The sequence below is a fragment of the Sus scrofa genome, chromosome 1 (assembly GCF_054392235.1).
Source record: "Sus scrofa isolate SSC_HxYL_T2T_F1_AM1 chromosome 1, Sscrofa_HxYL_maternal_Yorkshire_Landrace_v2.0, whole genome shotgun sequence".
Taxonomy (NCBI): Eukaryota; Metazoa; Chordata; class Mammalia; order Artiodactyla; family Suidae; genus Sus; species Sus scrofa.
In genome coordinates, this window is record NC_139383.1 from 247,886,607 (window position 1) to 247,910,539 (window position 23,933).

At 44.8% G+C, this 23,933-nt stretch overlaps 1 protein-coding gene across 14 annotated transcripts in view; it reads right to left on the reverse strand.

Moving 5' to 3' along the window:
- GNE (glucosamine (UDP-N-acetyl)-2-epimerase/N-acetylmannosamine kinase) overlaps positions 1-21,124 on the reverse strand; it is a 66,991-nt gene extending 45,867 nt beyond the window's left edge. For 9 of the 14 annotated variants that reach the window (XR_014837170.1, XR_014837179.1, XR_014837171.1 and 6 more), the window contains exon 1: positions 6,887-6,958. Coding sequence is in view for 1 of the 14 variants with exons in the window: in NM_001435223.1 (NP_001422152.1) it covers positions 20,983-21,030 (48 nt within the window). In the remaining 13 variants the exon portion in view is untranslated. Of the gene's footprint in view, positions 1-6,886; positions 6,959-7,081; positions 7,130-20,982 lie in introns of those variants that run through there. The other 5 variants (XR_014837177.1, XR_014837178.1, NM_001435223.1 and 2 more) reach the window with 4 other exon arrangements.
- Positions 21,125-23,933: the final 2,809 nt, after the last annotated feature.

Consider the following 23,933-nt stretch of genomic DNA (forward strand, 5'->3'; position numbering starts at 1 on the left):
TTTCTCTGACATTTTAAGAAAATATACTGTTACAAAGCTACAGTCATCACAACAGTACAATATTGACACAAAAACAGAAATATAGTAAAAAGACAAAAAAAAAAACAAAGAAAAAAGAAAAAAGAAAGATTGGAGTTCTGTCGTGGCTCAGTGGTTAACGAATCCGACTAGGAACCATGAGGTTGGGGGTTCAATCCCTGGCCTTGCTCAGTGGGTTAAGGCTCTGTTAGCTGTGGTGTGCCATGAGCTGTGGTGTAGGCTGCAGATGCGGCTCAGATCCTGCGTGGCTGTGCTGTGGCGTAGGCCGGCGGCTACAGCTCTGTTGGACCCCTGGCCTGGGAACCTCCATGTGCCGTGGGTGCGGCCCTAAAAAAAGACACACACACACACAAAACCAACTGAAAAATGAGCTGAAAACCTAAACATACATTTCTCCAAAGAAGACATACAGATGGCCAAAAAACATATGAAAAGATGCTCAACATCACTCATTAGAGAAATGCAAATCAAAACTACAATGAGGTATCACCTCACAGCATCATCAAAAAGTCTATGAGCAATAAATGCTGGAGAGGGTGTGGAGAAAAGGGGGCCCTCCTACACTGTTGGTGGGAATGCAAATTGGTGCAATCACTATGGAGGACAGAAAGGATGTTCTTTAAAAACTAAATATAGAACTACCATACGATCCAGCAATCCCACTCTTAGGCACGTATCCAGAGAAAACCATAATTCAAAATATATATGCACCCCAGTGCTCACTGCAGCACTATTTACAACAGCCAAGACATGGGAGCAAACTACATGTCCATCAACAGAAGACTGGATAAAGAAGATGTGGTCCATATCTACAAGAGAATATTACTCAGCCATAAAAAAGCATGAAACAATGCCATCTGCAGCAACATGCATGGCCCTAGAAATTACCATACTAAGTGAAGAAAAGCAGAGAAAGACAAATATCATATGAAATCACTAAATGTGGCATCTAATAGAAATGATACAACAGAACTCACAAAACAGAAAGACTCAGATTGTGAAACCAAATTTATGGTTACCAAAGGGGAAATGTGGGGAGCAATAAATTAGGGGGTTTGGATTGGTAATATATACACTACTATATATCAAATAGGTAACAGGGGCCTACTATATAGCACTGGGAAATTTACTCAGTGCTGTGTAATAACCCACATGGGAAAAGAATCTGAAAAGGAATGAGCAATATAGATATACATTTAACTGATTTACCTTGTGGTACTCCTGAAATTAACACAATTTTGTAAAGTCAGCTATATTCCAATAAAGTTTTCTTTCTTTCTTTCTTTTTACTTTTTAGGGTTGCACCTGCTGCACATCGAAGGTCTCAGGCTAGGGGTCTAATGGGAGCTACAGCTGCCAGCTTATGCCACAGCCACAGCCACGCCAGATCCGAGCCTCATCTGCCGTCTACACCACAGCTCACAGCAATGCCAGATCCCCAACCCGCTGAGTGAGGCCAGGGATTGAACCCACAACTTCATGGTTCCTAGTTGGATTTGTTTCTACTGCGCCAAAACGGGAACTCTTTGTCTGTTTTTGTTTTTTTTTTTTGTTTTTTTGGTTTTTTGTTTTTGTCTTTTTGCCATTTCTTGGGCCGCTCCTGCGGCATATGGAGGTTCCCGGGCTAGGGGTCGAATCGGAGCTGTAGCTGCCAGCCTACACCAGAGCCACAGCAACGTGGGATCCGAGCCAGGTCTGCGACCTACACCACAGCTCACGGCAACGCCAGAGCCTTGACCCACTGAGCAAGGGCAGGGATCGAACCCGCAACCTCATGGTTCCTAGTCGGATTCATTAACCACTGCGCCACGACGGGAACTTCCTGTTTGTCTGTTTGTTTGCTTCATCCTTTAAAATTCAGACTAAGGGTCACCTCTTCAGGAAAGCCTTCGCACAGACCTCAGCTCATCTTCACCCCAGTTGCTGCCTACCTCTGAGCACTATGGCCCTACCACAAACATGTACACTCTTGCTCAATGACACTGCCCACCCACCTCCTTGCCATTCTACACCCTCCATTCAAAAAGTAAAAGGGACAAGGGATAAGAGCTATGCTTTCTGGAGCTTTTTAAACTTCTTTTCATCCATGTAAAATTTCTCTTCATGGACTGATCTCAATGCTTATGTCTCAGGAGGTGTGCTAACATTTAGAATTTTCAATCACGAATCCAGAGAAGCTTAAGCAAGGATGCCAAAAAAAAAGGGAAGCTCAGAAAACTCAGTGGAAATCCCATTAGTAGCCTTCTGCTATTGACACTTCATCTCTCTTAGGCTAGAGCATCTGGAAGCACACCAACTGCCCATCAATAGGCTGATTCAGAATTTATAATCTCCAGTGAGAGCTAATCCTACCCAACAGAAAGCATTTATAAGATAATGAAATGAGCATTCTGCCAAGGGAGTTGTATTTCTACAATCCAACCACTACCTAGTCATCAGACAAAAATATTTTTCCAAAAATGGTTGTCCTAAGCCTTCTAGCACATAAACTTTCACTCATCATTAAATTTGAGCTGAATAAATTTTTGGTGGTATTTAATTTTGCTGGACAAGGCAAAGCAATTCATTTATGGTGGGCAAATTTGTTGGAGTTTTTGGTTCATTTCTTGTGCTTTCTAGGGCCACACCCATGGCATGTGTAAGTTCCCGGGCTAGGAGTCGAATCAGAGCTACAGCTACTCGCCTACACTACAGCCACAGCAACACTGGATCCGAACAACATCTGTGACCTACACCACAGCTCTCGGCAACTCTGGATCCTTAACCCACTGAGCAAGGCCAGGGATCAAATACATCCTCATGGATACTAGTCAGGGTTCATGTCCACTGATCCACAACAGGAATTCCCTATATTTATTTTTAAAAGAACAATAAACTTTCCATCTGGCAATACTAAAATGCTTAGCATTTACAAGGTAACTCAACAGATTTTTCTACCATAACTGAAAGTAAGGTAGCCAGATATACACACTATGAAAAGTACAACAATGTACTAAGGACGAAGTATAAAGGAAAAAAATTAAATCTTAATGATACCACTAAAATCCTTTTTTAAGGGGAGAATTTTTAAAAAATAATTTTAATTTAATTAACTTATTTTTTGATTAGGTAGTACATTCCCGTGGCTTAAAACTGAGAATCATCATGAGACTGTTGAGCAAAAAGTCTTCTCATCTGTTCCAGAAAAGTAGTTCTTTTCCCTGGAGGCTTAGAGTTAATTTCTTATCTATCCTTCCATAAACTATGCGTAATAAATAAATGCACATATATTTCTTCACATATATAAATACAAATATATTTTATACATATAGTATTATGCAATTAGTAATATAATCTATAAGCTGTTGTGCATACTTTGATTTTTAAACTGCCCTTAATTATGTTTCTTAATTAAGTGGGAAAATGGGAAAGTTTAAAGGCATTAGAGATATCAGGAGTTCCCATTGTGGCACAGTGGAAATGAATCCAACTAGTAACCAGGAGGTTGCAGGTTCGATCCCTGGCCTTGCTCAGTGGGTTAAGGATCCGGCGTTGCCATGGGCTCTGGTGTAGGTCACAGACGTGTCTCAGATCCTGTGTTGCTGTGGCTGTGGCCAGCAGCTGTAGCTCCGATTGGACCCCTAGCCTGGGAACCTCCATATGCCATGGGTGTGGCCCTGAAAAGCAAAAAAAAAAAAAAAAAAAAAAAAAAAGCTATTACACAGTTTTTTTCGGTTTTGGGGGTTTTTTTTTGTCTTTTTGCCTTTTCCAGGGCTGCTTCCGTGACATATGGAGGTTCCCAGGCTAGGGGTCTAATCAGAGCTGTAGCCGCCGGCCTACGCCACAGCCATAGCAACTCGGGATCTGAACCACATCTGCCATCTACACCACAGCTCACAGCAATGCCAGATCCTTAACCCACTGAGCGAGGCCAGGGATTGAACCCACAATCTCATAGTTCCCAGTCGGATATGTTAACCACTGTGCCACGACGGGAACTCCAAAAGCGTAGTTTTGAAAACTGCTAGCCACAACTTTTCAAATACATGTAGGATTATGAGAACCCTGAAAGTAAAAACGGCCAATGGCACAATTGTTGAGAATCGAATCTGTGTGGAGCGCTGTGAAGAAAACTTAGAGACGTGGAGCGAAGACCTTACCTCTGATTTTTATAAACTTACAATCTAATACATGACACCAGGCTACATAATAGATCTTTGCCAGTTCACTTTCCCAAAGAGAAGCACTGCAAGCAGCATAATTTTTTTCCTCAGCCCTGTATACACTATTATTTGTTCTGGACAAAATGTCATGCCCAAAGATCCCTTTTTATACCAAACTGTGACCAGAGTGTCCATGAGCAGTAAGGAATGAATAAATGTGACCCATAGACTTAACTATAATAGGAGGGTTTCAGTTGCACAAAGAGCAACGTAAAACAAGATAAAAATATTTATTTACACAGTGGAATCCTGGTCAGCAACAAAAAATGGAATGTCTCAAGGTATCAATATTGTTAAATCTAGGAGTCTCTTGGTGGCTTAGCAGCTTAAGGATCCAGTGTTGTCACTCCTGTGCAGGTTTGACCCCTGACCCAGGGACTTCCAAGTGCTGTGGGTGTGGCAAATATAGATAGATCAATCGATCTCAAAAAACATGTTAGAGGCAAACAGAAAATTCTAAAAAGTTAGATACAAAAGGGCACCATTTAAAAATATGTAATACATGGAGTTCCCATCATGGCTCAGGGGAAACACATCTGACTAGTATCCATGAGGTCGCAGGTTCGATCCCTGGTCTCGCTCAGTGGGTTAAAGATCCAGTGTTGCCTTGAACTGCAGTGCAGGTCACAGATGCAGCTCGGATCTGACATTGTTGTGGCTGTGGTGCAGGCCGGCGGCTACAGCTCTGATTCAACCTCCAGCTTTGGAACTTCCATACGCCGCGGGTACACGGCTAAAAGGCAAAAAAAAAAAAAAAAAAAAAGTAAAACATTACTATATGCTGTTTATTGATCTATAGCAAAATTACACATCAACTCAGGAAAGCAGTTAGCTGTGAAGGAGGAGGGAAAGGAAAGGAAAAGGGAGCTTAAAGAATTTTTGTTCTCTATACAAACTTTTTTTTTTTTTTTGCTTTTTAGGGCTGCACCTGCGGCATATGGAGGTTCCCAAGCTGGGGGCCGAATTGCAGCTGTAGCTGCCAGCCTACGCTAGAGCCACAGCAACTCCAGATCCAAGCCACGTCTGCGACCTACACCACAGCTCATGTCAACGCCGGATCCTTAACCCACTGAGAGAGCCCAGGGATCGAACCCACACCCTCATGGATACTAGTCGGGTTCGTTAACCACCGAGCCCCAAGAGGAACTTCCCAAACATTTATTTTTTTTTAAATCACAAAGTAGAGCTCTGAAATAAATACAGTAACATGTTATCATACGTTAAATCTTGATAATTGGTAGAGGGTGTCATATTGTCTTCTGTCCTTTTCAGTATACTTGAAATATTAAAAACAAGAAATCTTTGTCCCTGAAGATGCACTATCCACAGACCTTAAAGACTAAAGCTCAGGAAGCAGGTGGAATTGGATATTTACATCCATTTCACTCAATTCCTTAATAGTAACCAGAGCTACTAAAACAAAGATACCAAAAAAGAAAAAAAAAAAAAAAAAGCCTTCACTTTGAAGCCTTCACTTTGAACTCACAGGCAAACTCTGAGAAACCTGCAATCTCTCAACCCATCACTAAACATTATAAATATTGACAAAAGGTAAGTGACCTTTTCCAGAAAAATTAACTCCTACTCAACTATGGAAAAAGACGAACACCTGGCTCCAGCAGGCTCTGAGCAGAAGAAACCATCACAGTCATTAGCTGCCAAGCACTGTGTTAAAAGCTTAACAAGCATTAACGCATTTCATCCTCACAGCCCTAGCCTATAAGTCCTATTTTATAGATGGGCACACTGAGGTACAGTGAAACCCAATTTACTTGCCCCGAATCACAGTTAACTGCCAGAACCGAACACCCAATCAGCATTCAGGATAGCATGTATATCCAGTGTTTGCCTGTGTCTGTTCATTTCATAAACACCCATGACTGAGAACCTTCCTTGTGCCTGGAACTGCCAGGCACCATGGGAATAAATGAAACATGCGATGTATCACACTTCCTTCAGTGCAGAGGGGATGAGACGCACAGGAATAAGCAGGGAGCCATATAAAACGATCTGAAGTCCAGAACCCTATCTTGAGCTATACTCCGGGGTGACTTCTTCCAGAGCTTGCATAGTCAGGTTAACCAATTCTCTCCAAATGCTACTCTGTACCCCACCCCTCTTCTCCATCAGTATTCCAAAGAATACTTTCTCGTGCTCTTACAATTACACAAGAGTGCTCAAGATTGGGGGTAAAAACAAACGCCTACCAAACTTCCAAGGAAACTCAGAATACTCAAAGTTGGGCGCAGACCCTCAAGATCATCTTTAAATCCAATGCTTTACACCCCAGGGCCACTTGCCTGCCTTGGAGCTCTCTGCGCTCTCCTGCCCACCCCCGCCTCGGGATGCTCGCTATCTTTCAGGACAGCGGGTAGGGATGGAAGGCAACCCGACCTCCCTCTTAACACCCCGCGCCCCAACTTCCCGGCTATTCCCCCGGGGTCCGCACTCAACCTCTCTGTGCCACCTGCCAAAGGCAGAGCCCACATCTGGACTAAAGAGCGGCCCTGGCGTGCAGGCCCGCGGGAGCCGGGGCGAGCTCTGGGCGGGCCACAGAGCTGAGGCCTCAGGATCGGGGCCGGGAGACTGCGCTCCACGAGCCCGCCTCCTCCACCCCGAGTGCCCAGCTGGCGCGCGGTTCTCACCAGACGCCGGTCCACCGCTCCTCCCGCGCCGCCGCTGCCTCCACCGGGCCTCACGGGCGAGAGCCGAGTGTCACGCCGGAAAGCAGGTCGGCGCGAGCCCGCCCCCTCGGCTTCCGCCACTCGGCCCCGCAGGCGATGACGCGCTCGACCCCCACCCCGCACTCCCCCTTCGCCCCGCTCGCGCTGCACACCCACCGAGCGCCAAATCGCCGACCGCGCCTTACGTGAGCGGGGAGGATTTCCGCGATTGGCTGTGCCAGGAGGCCGGGCCGGGGCGGGGCGGTGCTTTCCTTGATCGTGGCATAGCCGTGGGCTGCCCGCTCGAGTGCCCGCCCCGGAGCCACTCCTCCGCTTGCCAACCGAGTGCTTGGAACCCAAACGCCCAACGGGCTGGTTGTTTTGGCTTTGCGTCAGAGGTGCAGTTTCTTTCGCCTTCCATTCTCCCAGTCATTGCATTGGCATGACCAAAACACTTCGCTCGTGTTGCCGTCCATCCAGGGCCCTTTCGAGAGTAAAGCCGTGCCACTCCAGAACGGTGTCTGCCAGAAGGTTCTGTGGAGTGCTGATGATGACCAAGGCAAGGCCGAAACCAGCTGATCCTCAGACTGAGGTCAGCCTCCGCCTCCCGGGCGGGGGAACTCCCCACCCCCTGCCTACCTGCCCTAGAGACTTGCAGAGAGGAACATTGCAGTGGCAGGAAAAGGCTCAAAGGACTCCAGATGAAGACTTTCTAATGATGTTTTCAGATGTCTTAGTTGCCGTTGATAAGAAGTTTGAATTGGCGGTTTAAAACATTAAAACTCTTTTCACACCCATTAAATTAGCCTGGGTGAAACTGTTTTAAACAATCTAACAATTCATTGAAGGTTCTTGCTATGAAGTGAATTTCAAGTCCAATCAAACTTTTGCACTGGATGTATTTCCATTAATGATGTTCTAATTTACAAAATACATGTGAACTCATGAACTGTTAGTTCTCCTGCAGCTAGCCTGGAGCCACCAAAACGTCGCATCAGCTATAAAAAAGACATTAATGGGTTTCCTGCAAGGAAGTGCCGGCGGATTTCTTTTTCAAATATCACTTTGGCTACTCTGTGGAGGATGAATTGGGTGGGAGTCAAGAGTGGTGGCAGTGAAAAACAAGTATCTGAAAGGATACACCCCCCCACACCCCAAGCCAACCAACCAACCAACCAACCAAAAACCCTAGTACCACTAACTGCATCAGGCAGGGCTGGGAGGAGACAGACTTTTCACTGAATTCCTTTTTATAATATCTTTTGTATTGTATAGTATATGCACACATCCCATAGTAAAAAGAATAAAATAAAATTAATTGTAAAAAATGGTGGCAGTGGAATTCAGTTGAAGTGGATGGCTATGATATTTAGTTTGGAAGTAGAACTGATGAAACTTAATTATGGATTACGTATGAGAGGATGTCAGAGAAAAGGAGGGAAACCAGGTTGACTTCCAGATGTCTGGCATTAATAATTGGTTGATTGGTGCCATTTACCAAGATGAGAAAAGCTGGTGGAGTGACCAGGTTTGGGGAGTTAATAGTAAAGTTTTAATTTGTAATATGTTAGGGTTGAGATCCCTATGAGACAGTCACATGAAGCTGTCAAATAGGCAATAAGATATCTGGACACAGATTCATGGTGTATTAGTTTCCTATTGCTGCTGTAACAAATTACATAAAACTTAGTAGCTTAAGGAGTTTCCGCTGTGGCTCAGCAGGTTACAAACCCAACGTAGTGTGCATGAGGATGAAGGTTCAATCTGTGGCTTCCTTCAGTGGGTTAAAGATCCATTGTTGCTTCGGGCTGCAGCATAGGTCACAGATGTAGCTTAGGTCCGGTGCTGCTGTGGCTGTGGCATAGGCCAGCAGCTGCAGCTCCAACTCGACCCATAGCCTGGGAACTTCCATATACTGCAGGCATGGCTGTAAAAAGGGGGAAAAAAAATAGTGGCTTAAAAACACAATTGTATTCCAGTCCTGGAGGTTAGGAGTCTGAAATGGGTTTTGAGGAGCTAAAATCCAAGAAGCAGTATAGGTATCATCACAAGAAAAAAAAATTTGATTATGTGTGGTGAGGGATGTTAACTAGATTTTTTGTGATGATTATTTCACAAGATATATATGTGTCGGATCCATGCAGTACACACCTGAACCGAATATAATGTTATATATCAAATATATCTCAATTTTTAAAAAAGGTATCAGTAGGTTTATCTTCCTTAGGCTGCAGGGGAGAATCTGCTTTCTTGCCTTTTCCAGCTTCCAGGGGCGGCCCCCATTCTTTGGCTTATGGCCTCTCTGACATCTGCTACCCTTGTCATATCTCCTCCTCTGACTGTCCTGACTCCCTCTTTCACATAAAATAGACCCTTATGATTACACTGGATTCATTCTGTCCAGGATAATTTTCCCATCTCAAAAAATCCTCAGTTCAGTCACATGTGCAAAATCTCTTTGGGTATGTAAGGAAACATAGTCACAAGTTCTGGGGATTAGGATGTGGCTATCTTTGGGAAGCTATTATTTTGCCTACCACAAGTGATACTGAAAGTCCAGAAGATGTTCCAGATGGGAATATAAAGGTACATGCCATACCACCAAACATCCAGAATTGAACATTAATTTTTTTCCCTTGAAAGTAGGAATCTGTCATTGCCTTGAGCTGTGGTGTAGGTTGCAGACACGGCTCAGGTCCCACATTGCTGTGGCTGTGGCTGTGGCTGTGGCTGAGGCTGGCCAGTCATAGCTCCAATTTGACCCCTAGCCTGGGAACTTCCATGTGCTGCAGATGCGGCTCTAAACCCCGCCCCCCCAAAAGAACAACAACAACAAAACTTCTAGGAATTCTCTTGCGGCTCAGCAGGTTAAGGATCCAGCATTGTCACTGCTGGGGCTCTGGTTATGGCTGTGGTGTGGGTTCGGTCCCTGGCCTGGGAACTTCCACAGGCTACAAGTGCCACTAAACAAAACAAAAAATACTTCCAGCTTCTCACTCTATTCACTGTTCTTCCAGTTCTTTGAGTATCTTTAGGATCATTGCCTTGAGCTCTTTATCTGATAGATTTCTTATCTCCACTACATGTAGTTCTTTTTCTGAGGTTTCTCTTTTTTTTTTTCTTTTGCTTGGAACATAAGTTTCTGTTGCCTCATTTTGCCTAATTTGCTACTTTTATTTCTATGCATTTGGTAGGTCAGTGATGTGCTTCCTGATCTTGGAGAATTGGCCTTATGTAGAACACATCCTACGGTTCCTGGCAGCACACACGTCTCTGCTTACCAGAGCTATTTGCTTTAGGGTGCCCTCCCTATGGGCTGCTTGAGAATTTCTGTTGTAAGTGGGCTGACTACTGTGGGCCTGCTAGTAAGTGTGGTTGGTGCCCATTCTGGTTGCTCGCAACGCCCTAACTTGTGCAGAGGCTGTCAGCGACTGGTAGACCAGGCTAGGTCTTGGCATGGCTGTCTGCACAGCCAGGGGCATCCTGGTCCTGGTGCCAACTCACCAGTGGGCCAGGCCAGATCATGAGGCAACTGCCTACAGATCCCTGAGCGGGGCGGGGGAGGGGGGGCATGCCAGGGATAGGGCCAGCCCACGGATGGGTGGGAGCTGGATCCCAGGGCAGCTAGCTGCTGGGCTGGGGGTATTGTAGTTAGTGTCAGCCTACTGATGGGTGGGGCTGATTCTGAACATGCTACAGGTCCAGGGTAACCCAGAACTGGTGATGGCTTGCTGGTAGATGGGGCCAGATCTTAACATGGCTGTCTGTGGGCCCCAAGGTGTCCTGGAGTCAATGTCGGCCTCATATTGGGAAGGGGCAGGGCCCTGGTGCTCTCAGAGTTGGTATTGGCCTGCTAGTGAGTGTACCATGTCCTGCCACAGCTGGCCGCAGGCTCTGGATGTTTACAAGGCTGGTGTCCACCCACTGGTAGGTGAGGCTCTTCTCAAGGCAAGTCTACCCACTGGTAGGTGGAGATGAGTCCTGGGGTCTCTGATTGAGGGGTCAGAGGTTCTGGAGCTGGTATAGGTCCACTAGGTGGGTGAAGCTGGTCCTGGGCCCTCTGGTAGGTGGGAATGTGTCTTGGGGGGGGGCGTTTAAGGGGTCCTTCCTGCTGGTGGGTGAGGTTATGTCCTCCCCAGCTAGCAGCCTGACCTGGGCTATCCCAGGATTGGTGCTGACTGGCTGGTAGACAGGTGGGTTCTGGCATTCATAAGCTAAACGGAAGATTTCTTTTCTTTTTTTTTTGTCTTTTGTCCTTTTAGGGCCGCAACCACGGCATATGGAGGTTCCCAGGCTAGGGGTCTAATCGGAACTACAGCTGCCGGCCTATACCAGAGCCACAGCGACACCAGATCTGAGCCGCCTCTGTTACCTACACCACAGGTCAGGGCAACTCCAGATCCTTAACCCACTGAGCAAGGCCAGGGATCAAACCCCGCAACCTCATGGTTCCTAGTTGGATTCGTTAACCACTGAGCCACAACGGGAACTCCCTTTTTCCTTTGTTTTTTGTTTGTTTTTTAAAGGGAAGATTTCAAATTGGTGCTTACCAGCCACAGTGTCCTTATGGTGGGTTGAACCCCCAAAGTGGCTGCTGCCAGTATCTCTGTCCCCAGAGTGAGTGTCAGTTGCTTCTGCCTCTCCAAGAGGCTCTCAAAGAGCAGCAGGTAGGCTTGACCCAGGATTCTTTCAAACTCCTTCCACCCTGGGTCTCAGAGTGTGTAAGATTTTGTTTGCACCCTTTAAGGTTGGTGTCTATTCTCCACAGCCCTCTGGGTCTCCCTAAAGAAAGCCCCACCAGCCTTCAAGCCAAACATTCTGGGGATTCATCTTGCCAGTTCAGGATCCTGGTCTGGGGAGCCTAATGTGGAGCTTGGACCCCCACTTTGGGGGAAAAACCTCTGCAACTATAATTATCCTCCTGTTTGTGGGTCACCTACTCAGATGTATGGTCTTGACTATCCTGCACCTCTGCCCCTTCTCCTCTTTTCACTGTGGTTTCTTTCTCCTCCTCCTCCTGCTCTTCTTCTACTCAGCTTTCTTCTTTTTCCACACCCACCGTATGTGGTAGTTCCCAGGCCAGGGACTGAACCTGTGCCACAGCCATAACCAGAGCCATAGCAGGGACAAGGCCTATTAAGCCACCGGAGAATTCCCGGGGTTCCTTCTTGATACCTTTAGCTCCTAGGAGACTTTTTCTGCGAGTCTTTAGGTGGCTCTCACCGGTAGTTGGTCTGTGAATAGTTGCAAAATTCGTGTGTTCCTGGGAGGAAGGGAGCTTGGGATCTTGCTCCACTGTCTTGGCCACTCCTCCTCAAGTCATTATGTTGTGTTGGTTGGGTTTGATTTCCTCTGGCTTTAATCTGGGGCTCGAAAGTTGAAAAAAGTACTTATGGCTTGACAAAATAATAGGATCATATAGTAGCATAATCGATTTTTCTGTAGAATTATATAAGCAGAATTATAACGTCAAGTGTTCAGGGTACAACTAGATTGTCAAAGAATCCTAGACCTTAAGAAATCATCTAATCCAACCTTCCCATTAAAGGAAATGATCTCTCTATAGCACCCCTGTTCATTGGGCCACTTTGGGGGGACATTTCTTCTCATGGAGACTTGCCTTGCCTTTTTTTTTTTCTTTTGGTCTTCTTAGGCCCACACCTGCAGCATATGGAGGTTCCCAGGCTAGGGGCCAAAGCAATGCCAGATCCGAGCCCCGTCTGTGACCTACACCACAGCTCACGGCAATGCTGGATCCTTAACCCACTGAGCAAGGCTAGGGATTGAACCCGAAACCTCATGGTTACTAGTCAGATTCATTTCTGCCGAGCCATGATGGGAACTTCTTGTCTTGCTCTTCAACTTGTGATTGAATTATAAAGCACTCTGCCTCTCTACAAATTCTACCCACTGATTAGTATCTTACTATTCTTAACACCTTATTTGTGCCCACTTAGTTCTCCTAACAATCTTAAGATGTAGATTCTATCATCCCCATTTTATAGATAGACTGAAGTACAGAAGGACAAGTTCCCTAAGGTCCAACAGCTGTTAAGCAAAAGAGCCCAGCTCTTGATCCCATATGCTTGGCTGCTACCCTATGTTTCCTCTCTCTCTCTTTTTTTTTTTTTTTTTTTTTTTTTTTTGCCTTTTCTAGGGCCACTCCCACGGCATACGGAGGTTCTCAGGCTAGGGGTCGAATCGGAGCCATAGCTACCGGCCTACACCAGAGCCACAGCAACGCCGGATCCGAGCCGCGTCTGCAATCTACACCACAGCTCACGGCAACGCAGGATCCTTAACCCAATGAGCAAGGCCAGGGATCGAACCCACAACCTCATAGTTCCTAGTCGGATTCGTTAGCCACTGAGCCACGACGGGAACTCCCTTATGTTTCCTCTCTACACACTAAACAGAGCCCTTACATACAGTGACAGACACCTCTCTTCAGGGTGATCTTGATCATCGGCTTAGGGGTAAGTGGTTCTACTAGTTAAGAATTCAGGAGTTCCCATCGTGGTGAAGCAGAAACAAATCCGACTAGGAACCATGAGGTTGCAGGTTCCATCCCTGGCCTCGATCAATGGGTTGAGGGTCCAGCGTTGCTGTGAGCTGTGGTGTAGGTCACAGACGAGGCTCGGATCCCGAGTTGCTGTGGCTCTGGTGTAGGTCCCGCGTTGCTGTGAGCTATGGTGTAGGTTGCAGACATGGCTCAGATCCTGCATGGCTATGGCTGTGGTGTAGGCTGGCAGCTGTAGCTCTGATTAGAGCCCTAGCCTGGGAACCTCCATATGCCACGGGTAAGGCCCTAAAAAAAAAAGGAAAAAAAATAATTCACATAACTCTTCTATTATCCTGCCCCCATCTCTCTGAATTGCACATAATGGTCCCGGGAAATTTTTAAAACTATCTTCTTTAAAATAAAGATGTGTGTCTATGACATTCTCCTGATGTACTAATTTGATAAAGCCTTCAAAAAGAAAATGAGATCGGTTGGGCAAAACTTAAAAAAAAAAAAAATAAGCTGATTGAAAATAACCCAAAGGAAGCTGCACATAGTAACCATGTGTTGAATTTTGAATTTTCCTGTGGTGGACACATCTGGATAACCACCATTTATAAAGAAAGAAAACGGGACCAGTATCCATGGGCTGCCTACCCAAGGGCTACCTATCCATGACCCATGACAAAACCTGGCACCAAACACATGCTTAGGAAGAGACACAGTGGCGATTAACAAAGCCTGTTAAACCAGCTCTCGGAAGCATTTGACTGTTGAATACAAAGAGGATTGGCTAGTGGGAAGTACCTCCATCGTGATAAAATTAACAGATGGAAAAAACTGAGTAATCACCGGATTAAACTGGATATTTCTGTTTAAAAAATACCCTTCTCTTTGCTGTTCCCCTCAGCCCACTCTGTAGCTTAGCTCAGATACAACATTTTGTGTGTGTGTGTTTAGGGCCACACTCATGGCATATGGAGGTTTCCAGGCTAGGGGTCGAATTGAAGCTACAGCTGCCAGCCTACACCACAGCCATAGCAACATGGGATCCTTAACCCACTGAGCGAGGCCAGGGATCAAACCCGCAACTTCATGGTTACTAGTCAGATTTGTTTCCGTTGCACCGCAACGGGAACTCTGTCAGCCACAACATGTTTAATTGTTGCCAGAGTCTCTTGAGTCCATAAAGAGGTAAAGCTCACCTTACAAGCCAGATATCACGGCATAAGCCAGATGGTTTATAGCCTAACGAAATCATATGGGCACCTCCCCAGAACAGGGAGAACTGTTCCTCTCCCACTGACGAGGCTACATTATGTAGAGGGGAAAACAGCTCTTTACCTCTTGGGAAAGCCATGTGAGGATTACGTTTACACCCGCTGAAAATAATTCAGTAACATCCTGGAGTTCCCTTAGTGGCTCAGTGGTTAATGAATCCGACTAGGAACCATGAGGTTGCGGGTTCAATCCCTGGCCTTGCTCAGTGGGTTAACGATCCGGCGTTGCTGTGAGCTGTGGTATAGGTTGCAGACGCGGCTCAGATCCCGAGTTGTTGTGGCTCTGGTGTAGACCAGCGGCTACAGCTCCGATTCGACCCCTAGCCTGGGAACCTCTATATGCCGCAATAGCGGCCCAAGAAACTGGCAAAAAAAAAAAAAAAAAAAAAAAAGAAAGAAAGAAAAGAAAAGAATTCAGTAACATCCTAAACTGAATGATTTTACCAACTTCAGTTTTGGAAGACCATGCGTGTGAAAGACAGGCTTACAAATGTCCTGAAGAAGGCACTCATGACAGGAAGAGAAGCCTTTGTGAAATTCGTATTTGGACCATAGAATCACTATTCACATGCCCAATTACCCATTAGCCAATCAGTTTTTTAGGGCTCCTGTGATAGTGAGCCAGCTCTGGGCTAGCTTTCCCAACTATAGATGAAAAGTACAAATAAATACAATGACTATGTTTTTGTGAAACACTGCCCTACATTGGAAAATTTTAAATGCATTTTTACAGGCTATGAAAGTATTACATTTTAAGCCAATAAATAATTTTACTTCTTACCTGTCTGCTAAGGAAGCGAGGTAAACTAGAGAGAACTCAGCCATCCCTGACAAATAGGGGTTCAAAAAGTTTAATTGGCACAGCTATTCCAGCTGATCTGGAAAAGTGTTAAGAACTAGTTTGCCTTTAACTTTGACTCTGTTATAAAATGTTGGATCAACAGAATTACGTTCTTAAAAAACTGCTCATTAAAGAGCTATGTGGGAAGTGTGTTCTCTTGGACTTTGAAGGATCTGGCTAAGATCAACTGCACTCAATGCCAGCAATAATCCTTTGGAGAAATTTCATGATTTCTCAACCAAGGCTGAGGAACCAGCCAAGGCATTGGTCCAGAAATCCTGGAGTTGGGGAAGAGCCTACAGATAATTGTCAACATCCAGCCAAGAATGAAAGTGGGGGCCCACATGGACATTCCTTTGAAATATTGCAGTGGGGCTTCTTCTTCTTCATCTTCTTTTTTTTTTTTTTTCTTCTGCTTTTCAGGGCCACACCCACAGCATGTGGAAGTTCCCAGGCTAGGGGTCAAATCGGAGCTACAGCTGCCGCCCTATGTCATAGCCACAGCCGCAGCAACGCAGGATCTGAGCCGTGTCTGCAACCTACACCATAGCTTGACAACGGGTCACTGCTGTGCTGCTGGCCTAAGAACTTTCAATGCCATGGGCATGGCCAAAAAAAAAAGATTGGTTTAAGTCATTTTCTTTGTTTAGGGAAAACTTCAGTGGCTTCTATTCCTTGCTAGGTAAAGTATGCCTAGGGGATCAAGCTTGTCATTAAAGGGTCCCGCCCCAATCACGCCCTGACTTCTTCCGATTCTTACCAACATTATTCCCCTGCCCAGACCCTTCTGCCCTGGACACATCCTCCTCTGCCTCTGTTTGTGTCCTTCCCCGTCAATTACAGCATTCCTCCTGCCATGCTCACCCTCCTTGGGTTTCAAGTCCTACTTCTCTGGTGAAACCTAAACTAAACACCCTGTCCCCAGATAATCTCTTTCTCCTCTAAATTCCTGTAGGACTTGTCTTGGCGACACCTGTCACACTTACTATTAATTACCTGGTATGTTTGAAGGTATGGAGGTGGGTGTCAAGCCATGAATCTGTTGTTTTGTTATGAACCCAAGAAAATCAGTCAAATTAGTTACCTCATTTTATTTGTCTTAGGTTTCTCATCAGATCATAAATTCTGCCAAATTAGCTCTGTTGGATATACTTGTCTCCCTTGAATTATGATTTATTTAAGAGATACAGTCGAATAAAGACAGAGTCCAATGGGAGAAGATCACATTTCTTATCAAAGCGTCACTGCCACCCCTATTCTTGTCTCTAGGGCTGCTCCATATCATTTATAATCAACTTCTCCCATCTAACCTCCTCCAATACCCAAGCTTATGATCTTAGTAGCACAGCACTATTGCTCCATCTTTACAGTGAATCAAGTGTGAAAGAGCTCGATGAGCTGCAGATCAAGGAGAAACTTAGTGGTGTGATAAGATAGGAGTGTGGAGGCAGAAAGTCACCGAAATGCCACTCAGATGTGGGGCAAAGCTGAGTCAGCAGGGGCTTTGCATGATGTCATGCTAGGGAGGTCAGACTCCCTTTCTCATCACTGGAATTGGGAGGGTTTTTGTTTTTTGTTTTTTTTTTCATTGTTGGCTGCCCCGAGGCACATGGAGCTCCCAGGCCAGGCATCCAATCTGAGCTGCAGTCCTGACTTAAGCCACAGCAACAGCAATGCCAGACCCCTTAACCCACTATGCTAGGCTGGGGATTGAACCTGCGTGCGTCCCAGTGCTCCCAAGATTTGGCCTATCCCATTGCACCACGGCAGGAGCTCCTTGGGAGATTTTGTATTCAGCAGAGGGACAGGATCCGATATGCTTCATTAGAGTTGTGGGAAATGGACCGGGAAAAGGAGAAACGACTACAAGAAGGTAGACGGATAAGGAGTATTTCAGGACCTGAATAAGCTGGTGGTGGTGGTGGGAATGAAAAGCAAGAGGATGGAATCAAGAAAATGTGGAGACGGAGTTCCTGTCGTGGCACAGCAGAAACGAACACGACTAGGAACTATGAGGTTGTGGGTTTGATCCCTGGCCTCACTCAGTGGGTTAAGGATCCCATGTTGCTGTGGCTGTGGTGTAGGCTGGCAGCTGTAGCTTCAATTTGACCCCTAGCCTGGGAACCTCCATATGCCATAGGTGCGGCCCTAAAAAGACAAAAAGACAGACAGACAGACAGACAGACAGGAAGGAAGGAAGGAAGCAAGGAAAGAAAGAAAGAAAGAAAGAAAGAAAGAAAGAAAGAAAGAAAGAAAGAAAGAAAGAAAGGAAGGAAGGAAGGAAGGAAGGAAGGAAGGAAGAAAGAAAGAAAGAAAGAAAGAAAGAAAGAAAGAAAGAAAGAAAGAAAGTGGAGAAAGTTCAGAACATGATGGCAGATGAGATGAGATGAGACCAAAGAGATGAGGACAGAAGAGGATGAGTGACGGAGGTTTCCACTTCAGATAATGGGCTGGCTGGTCCTGCCATTTCCTGAAATAGAGAAGTGGGTTGGTGGTGGGCTGGGGTAAGCCAGAAGAAAAGATCTGATTTGGATATGTTGTTGAAATTTTAGTCCCCAAAGAACATTTTCATAAGATTGAGGACCTGGAGAAAGATGTGGGTTGGAGCGACAGACTTGTGAGAGGCATAACTCAATACAATGTTTGCTTTGTTTTGTTTTGTTTTGTTATGGCCACACCTGCAACATTTGGAAGGTCCTGGGCCAGGGACTGTATCTGAGCCACAGCTGCGGCAAACTAGATGCTTTTAACCCACTGCTCCAGGACTGGGGATCGAACCCAAGCCTCCACAGTGACCTGAACCATTAATAGTTGGATTCTTAACCCACTGCATCACAGTGGGGTCTCCAGTGGGTATCTGTTTGGAAATAAACCCCACTCATCCTTAGCCCAACACACCCAACTGCTTTCCTTGTCCTACCTGTTTCACTAGATTTTTCCAAAGCTCTTGTCTCCCAGTTTGTTATATTTTCACTCTTGGCCACTTCAGAACTCTTTTAATAATATGTTACATATAGTAGTTATCAAAGTTTTAGACAATCAGACTCTAGGACTAGGCAATTTAATTTCATAGGGAGTAAAGTTCTGTGGAAATCCAGGGACTGTACTTTATTGCATTACAGTCCCTGGATTTCCGGGGTGTTTCCTGGCCACGTTCCTTCCTTTCCAACTCACTTTATCCAACTGCCCGCCCATGCACATAATCTTTTCTGCCCTCCCACTTTGATCTCTTAACCCCTTCTTTACACTTTTGGTTACAGCTATATTCTTAAAACTTTCTTCTTCCGGGGCTTCATGACAGCTCCCAATTTCCCACCTACCTCAACCTCCCTGGCTGCTATACTTCCTCAGCCCCGCTACTTAAAAGTTAATGTTTCTGGAGTTTCTGCTGTGGCGCAGTAGGTTAAAAATCCCACCACAGTGGCTCGGGTGGCTGTGGAGGGGCAGGCTCGATCCCTAGCCCAGCGCAGTGGGTTAAACGATCCAGCATTACTGCAGCTGCAGCATAGGTTGCAGCTGTGTTTCAGATTCCATCTCTGGCCTGGGAACCTCCATATGCCATGGGTGCGATCATTAAAAAAATAAAAGTTAAGTTTCCTAGGATCCCCTATTTAGCCTTCCTTTCATCTCATTTTAGATTACACCTAGTGTGACCTCATCCACTTGCCAGGCTTGCCAAACAACCAGCAACATCATTTCTAAATCTGAAAGCCTAGCCCAGTCTGCTCAGTCCATATCAAATATCCAACTTCTTTTTATTTATTTATTTACTTATTTATTTATTTGTCTTTTGTCTTTTCAGGGCAGTACCCACAGTATATGGAGGTTCCCAGGCTAGGGGTCTAATTAGAGCTGTAGCCACCGGCCTACACCAGAGCCACAGCAACTCGGGATCTGGGCCGCATCTGCAGCCTACACCACAGCTCATGGCAACGCCAGATCCTTAACCCACTGAGCAAGCCAGGGATTGAACCCACATCCTCATGGTTGCTAATTGTTCATTCACCACTGAACATGCACAACGGGAACTCCTCTGGCTTCTTTTTAGGACACCTTTAATCAGATATTTTCCATGGGCACTTTAAGGCAACTTGCCACAATGTTTTCCTCTTCCCCATAAACCTGGGCTTTCTCCGTTCTTATTCTCAGGGATGTTATTCTCGCCCTCCCAGTCATTTGAGGGCCACCCCTGACTTCTCCTCCTTTCTCTAATTCAGGCTGCTATGAAATTCTACTATTTTACATTTTAAACAAGCATTTTCCTAGATGAGCACATGGTGTGATTGAAGGTAATAAGAAGGGAGTGAGACTAGCCCAGAGGGATGAGAAATATTGGAAAATACACTTGGATTATTAAGTGGGAGAGTACTTTGGACAGTTATATTAAGGACAGGGAGTATTTCAGAGCTGATGTGATTGTAGAACCACCAAATGTTAGGCAAAAAGTCATTTCAGGATGATTTTTTAAAAAATCAGTCACTTGAAAAGTAGGAATCAGAGCAACTATTACCTTTGTAATCAGAGACAACAATTTCTTACATTTCAGGGAAGAAATGAGAGGGGGGTAAAAAAAACTAAGACGTTCCAGCCAAAAGCTCAGAAAATCTCATCTTGAATTTAAAGTGAGTGCAAGAGCTACTAAATAATAAAAAGAAAATCTCACTGAAGAAGGCAAATTGAAATTAGGCATTAGTGATATAACTAGAAGTAGCTTGTATTGAAAAGTGATGGCATAAATGCCATCATTTGGTTGAAAAGTGCTTTTAAGCCAATTCTTTATAAATGATCTTTAAATTGAATAGATAGAGCTATTTTTTAAAAAATCATCAAACTGAAATGTGGTGATTGCCTAAAACACCTGGATATCCACATGCCTCAATAAAAATTTTAGGCGAACTCCACTATGTTATAATATAGCACACTATGTGACATATATTTATATTGATAAACATGGTAATTTGCACTTGATTTGTCTCAAATACTAATAAACTCAAAATAAATGCACTCCAGTGTGGTCATTCAATAGGTAACAGCTGGGAGAAAAAGTACTACAAGCACTATATACCAAGCTTCCAAAGCACAGGACACAAAGAAAAATAGTTACATTAAATACGGCACCTCTGGAAATAAGCTGCATTTCTGAAGCAGAAGATTCAAAAAGTAACAATTGCCCTCTTTAGAGAATGAAAGCACCAGAGAAGCTGAAAGAAAGGGTTCTTTTTCCGCTTTCAGGTTATAATTGCTAAGAGACCCTGAGTTACAGCAGGCACTAAGAAATGAAGAGCAACCAGAAAATGACAAGGATTTAGCAACAGAAAAAAAAAAAAAGACATTAGAAAAAAAAGGCAGATGTGATAGACTTTGAACCCCAACTTTTCCTTCTTGTCAATTTCTCCTTTTTTTGCTGATTACAGTTTCAATGATAAAGGTCTATACACTCTGCCAAGTTACTTACATGAGGGCCTAGAAAGCACTGCCCGTGGTGAGGATATACACTGACCATCCTGTAGCCCAAGCTCTGTAGCATAAGCTCTGTATCTGGTGGTGTTTGAATCAATGAGCAGGGCAGCTCTTTGTTCTCTTGGTTTTACTGCCACAGAGCAGTCCTTAACAGACATCTGAATTCCAGGCTCAATCTTGAGCCCCGCCTCTCTGAAAAGGAAGGAAAAAAAAAAAATGTGACTCGAAATTCTTCCTGTACTCCTGGCCAGTAGCTTTTCAAAGTAGGAGGACAGGCAGCGTCTGAGCGATACTTTCCTGTTTGGGTCTTATTTTTGGCCACCCCTCCCAAATGGGATGGAACCTGAGTCATAGCTATGAAGTCTTTAACCCGTAGGCCACAGAGGAACTTTCATTACTTTCCTGTTTTTCTGTCTTGTCTTTTGTCTTTTTGGGGCCACACCCGCGGCATATGGAGGTTTCCAGGCTAGGGGTCTGATTGGAGCTACAGCTGCCAAGCTACGCCACAGCCACAGCAATGCCAGATCCAAGCCACGTTGCGACCTACACCACAGCTCACTGGCAACGCCGGATCCTCAACCCATTGAGCAAGGCCAGGGATCGAACCCTCAACCTCATGGTTCCTAGTCAAATTTGTTTCTGCTGCTCCACGACAGGAACACCTACTTTCCTGTTTTTGATACATAATTCTACCTGATGATTTATTTTCCACTAGAAAAATTATTTTCTTCTGAGTTTCTTGAAGGTAGAATCAAAAATCTGCAGTCAAAATCTCAATAGCCTTTTTCACATTGTTTTCACACACAGGCACACTCAAAATATTTATTGATGTACTCCTTAGAGCAAAGTAAAATCAAGAGATTAAACTAGAGGAGTTCCCGTCGTGGCGCAGTGGTTAACGAATCCGACTAGGAACCATGAGGTTGCAGGTTCGGTCCCTGCCCTTGCTCAGTGGGTTAACGATCTGGCGTTGCCGTGAGCTGTGGTGTAGGTTGCAGACGCGGCTTGGATCCCGCGTTGCTGTGGCTCTGGAGTAGGCTGGTGGCTACAGCTCCGATTCGACCCCTAGCCTGGGAACCTCCATATGCTGCGGGAGCGGCCCAAGAAATAGCAACAACAACAACAACAACAACAAATGACAAAAAGATGAAAAAAAAAAGAGAGATTAAACTAGAGGGCCTAAGGTTTCTTCATAGTCAGAGACCTCAACATACCCCCTTGGTTTCATAAGATGGAAGGAAAAATCAATATTGTTGCAATGTAGCTAAGCCACATTAGAATAGGAAACTGTTGCTACATTTTATAAGGGAGGAACCTAATGCTTTTGGTGCAAAGGGTCCCCAGCAACTGACCCCAGACTGGTGGCTGGAATACAGGTTGATGATCTACTTATTTCAGTTTCATTGGAGTATGCTCATTTGAACCCATCACCATTTAGCCTTACCACACAACTTTATCTTCCACTTAAGGACAACTAGAAAGTAATCCATTTCTCAGAGAACACTTAATGCTGCTGTTTTTAAAAATCAATGAACAGGAGTTCCCATCGTGGCTCAGCAGAAACGATTCTGACTAGTCTCCATGAGGATGTGGGTTCAATCCCTGGCCTCACTCAGCTGGTTAAGGATTCAGCATTGCTGTGAGCTGTGGTGTAGACTGCAGATGTGGCTCGTATCCCTCATTGATGTGGCGTAGGCTGGCAGTACACCTCCGACTTGACCCCTAGACTGGGAACTTCCATATGCCACAGGTGCAGTCCTTAAAAAAAGCAGTAAATAAGTAAATAAATAAATACCTAAGTAAATAAGAATAACAGAAAGGGGAACATGGAGGCTAACATAGGTACTGAACTAACACAGGCTAGCACAAACTGAAAAATGAAATCCATTTAAAGAATCCTAAATAAAATATTAGTAAATAAACCTTAACAAGGTATGAAAAGATAAGACCAAATGACCAAATGATGTTCGTCTCTGGACTGTGAGGATGGTTCAACTTTAAAACATCTTTTTTTTTTTTTTTTTTTTTTTTTTTGTCTTTCTACCTTTTCTAGGGCCGCTCCTGTGGCATGTGGAGGTTCCCAGGCTAGGGGTCGAATCGGAGCTGTAGCCACCAGCCTACCCCAGAGCCACAGCAACACAGGATCCGAGCCACGTCTGCAACCTACACCACAGCTCACGGCAACGCTGGATCCTTAACCCTCTGAGCAAGGCCAGGGATCGAATCCACACCCTCCTGGTTCCTAGTCGGATTCATTAACCACTGAGCCATGATGGGAACTCCCCATTTCGAATATTTTTAAAATAAAACTAGGACAAAAGTTCCTTTTGTCATGTAGAGTATCTGGAGACTTCATTAGCTCATTAAAGCACAACTACCAAAAGCTATATAGCAGGCATCATATGTGAACAAAAATCCTCTCATGCTGTGGCTATCACTATTTACACTGCACTGAAAGTTGTAACCAGAGCAATAAGACAAATATACAAAATACAAATATTGTAAAGTAAGAATTAAAGCAATTATTTCTGTAGCGTATATGGTTGTCTATCTAGCTACCCCAAGAGGATCAACTAAAATAACTATTATAGGAGTTCCCATTGTGGCTCAGTAGGTTAAGGACCTGACATTGTCTCCGTGAGGATGTAGGTTTGACCCTGGCCTTGCTCAGTGGGTTAAGGATCCAGTATGGCCACAAGCTATGGTATATGCCCCAGATGTGGTTCAGATCCAATTTTGCTGTGCCTGTGGCATTGGCCTCAGCTATGGCTCCAATTTGACCCCTAGCCTGGGAATATCCATATGCCACAGGTGTGGCCATAAAAAGAAAAGATAACTGTGATAATAACTGAGGTGACTAGTTACAAAATCCTCAGTAATAAATAACGTAACAGGAAAAAAAAAAATCCCATTCATGAGAACAACAAAGACAACTGAGTACCTAGG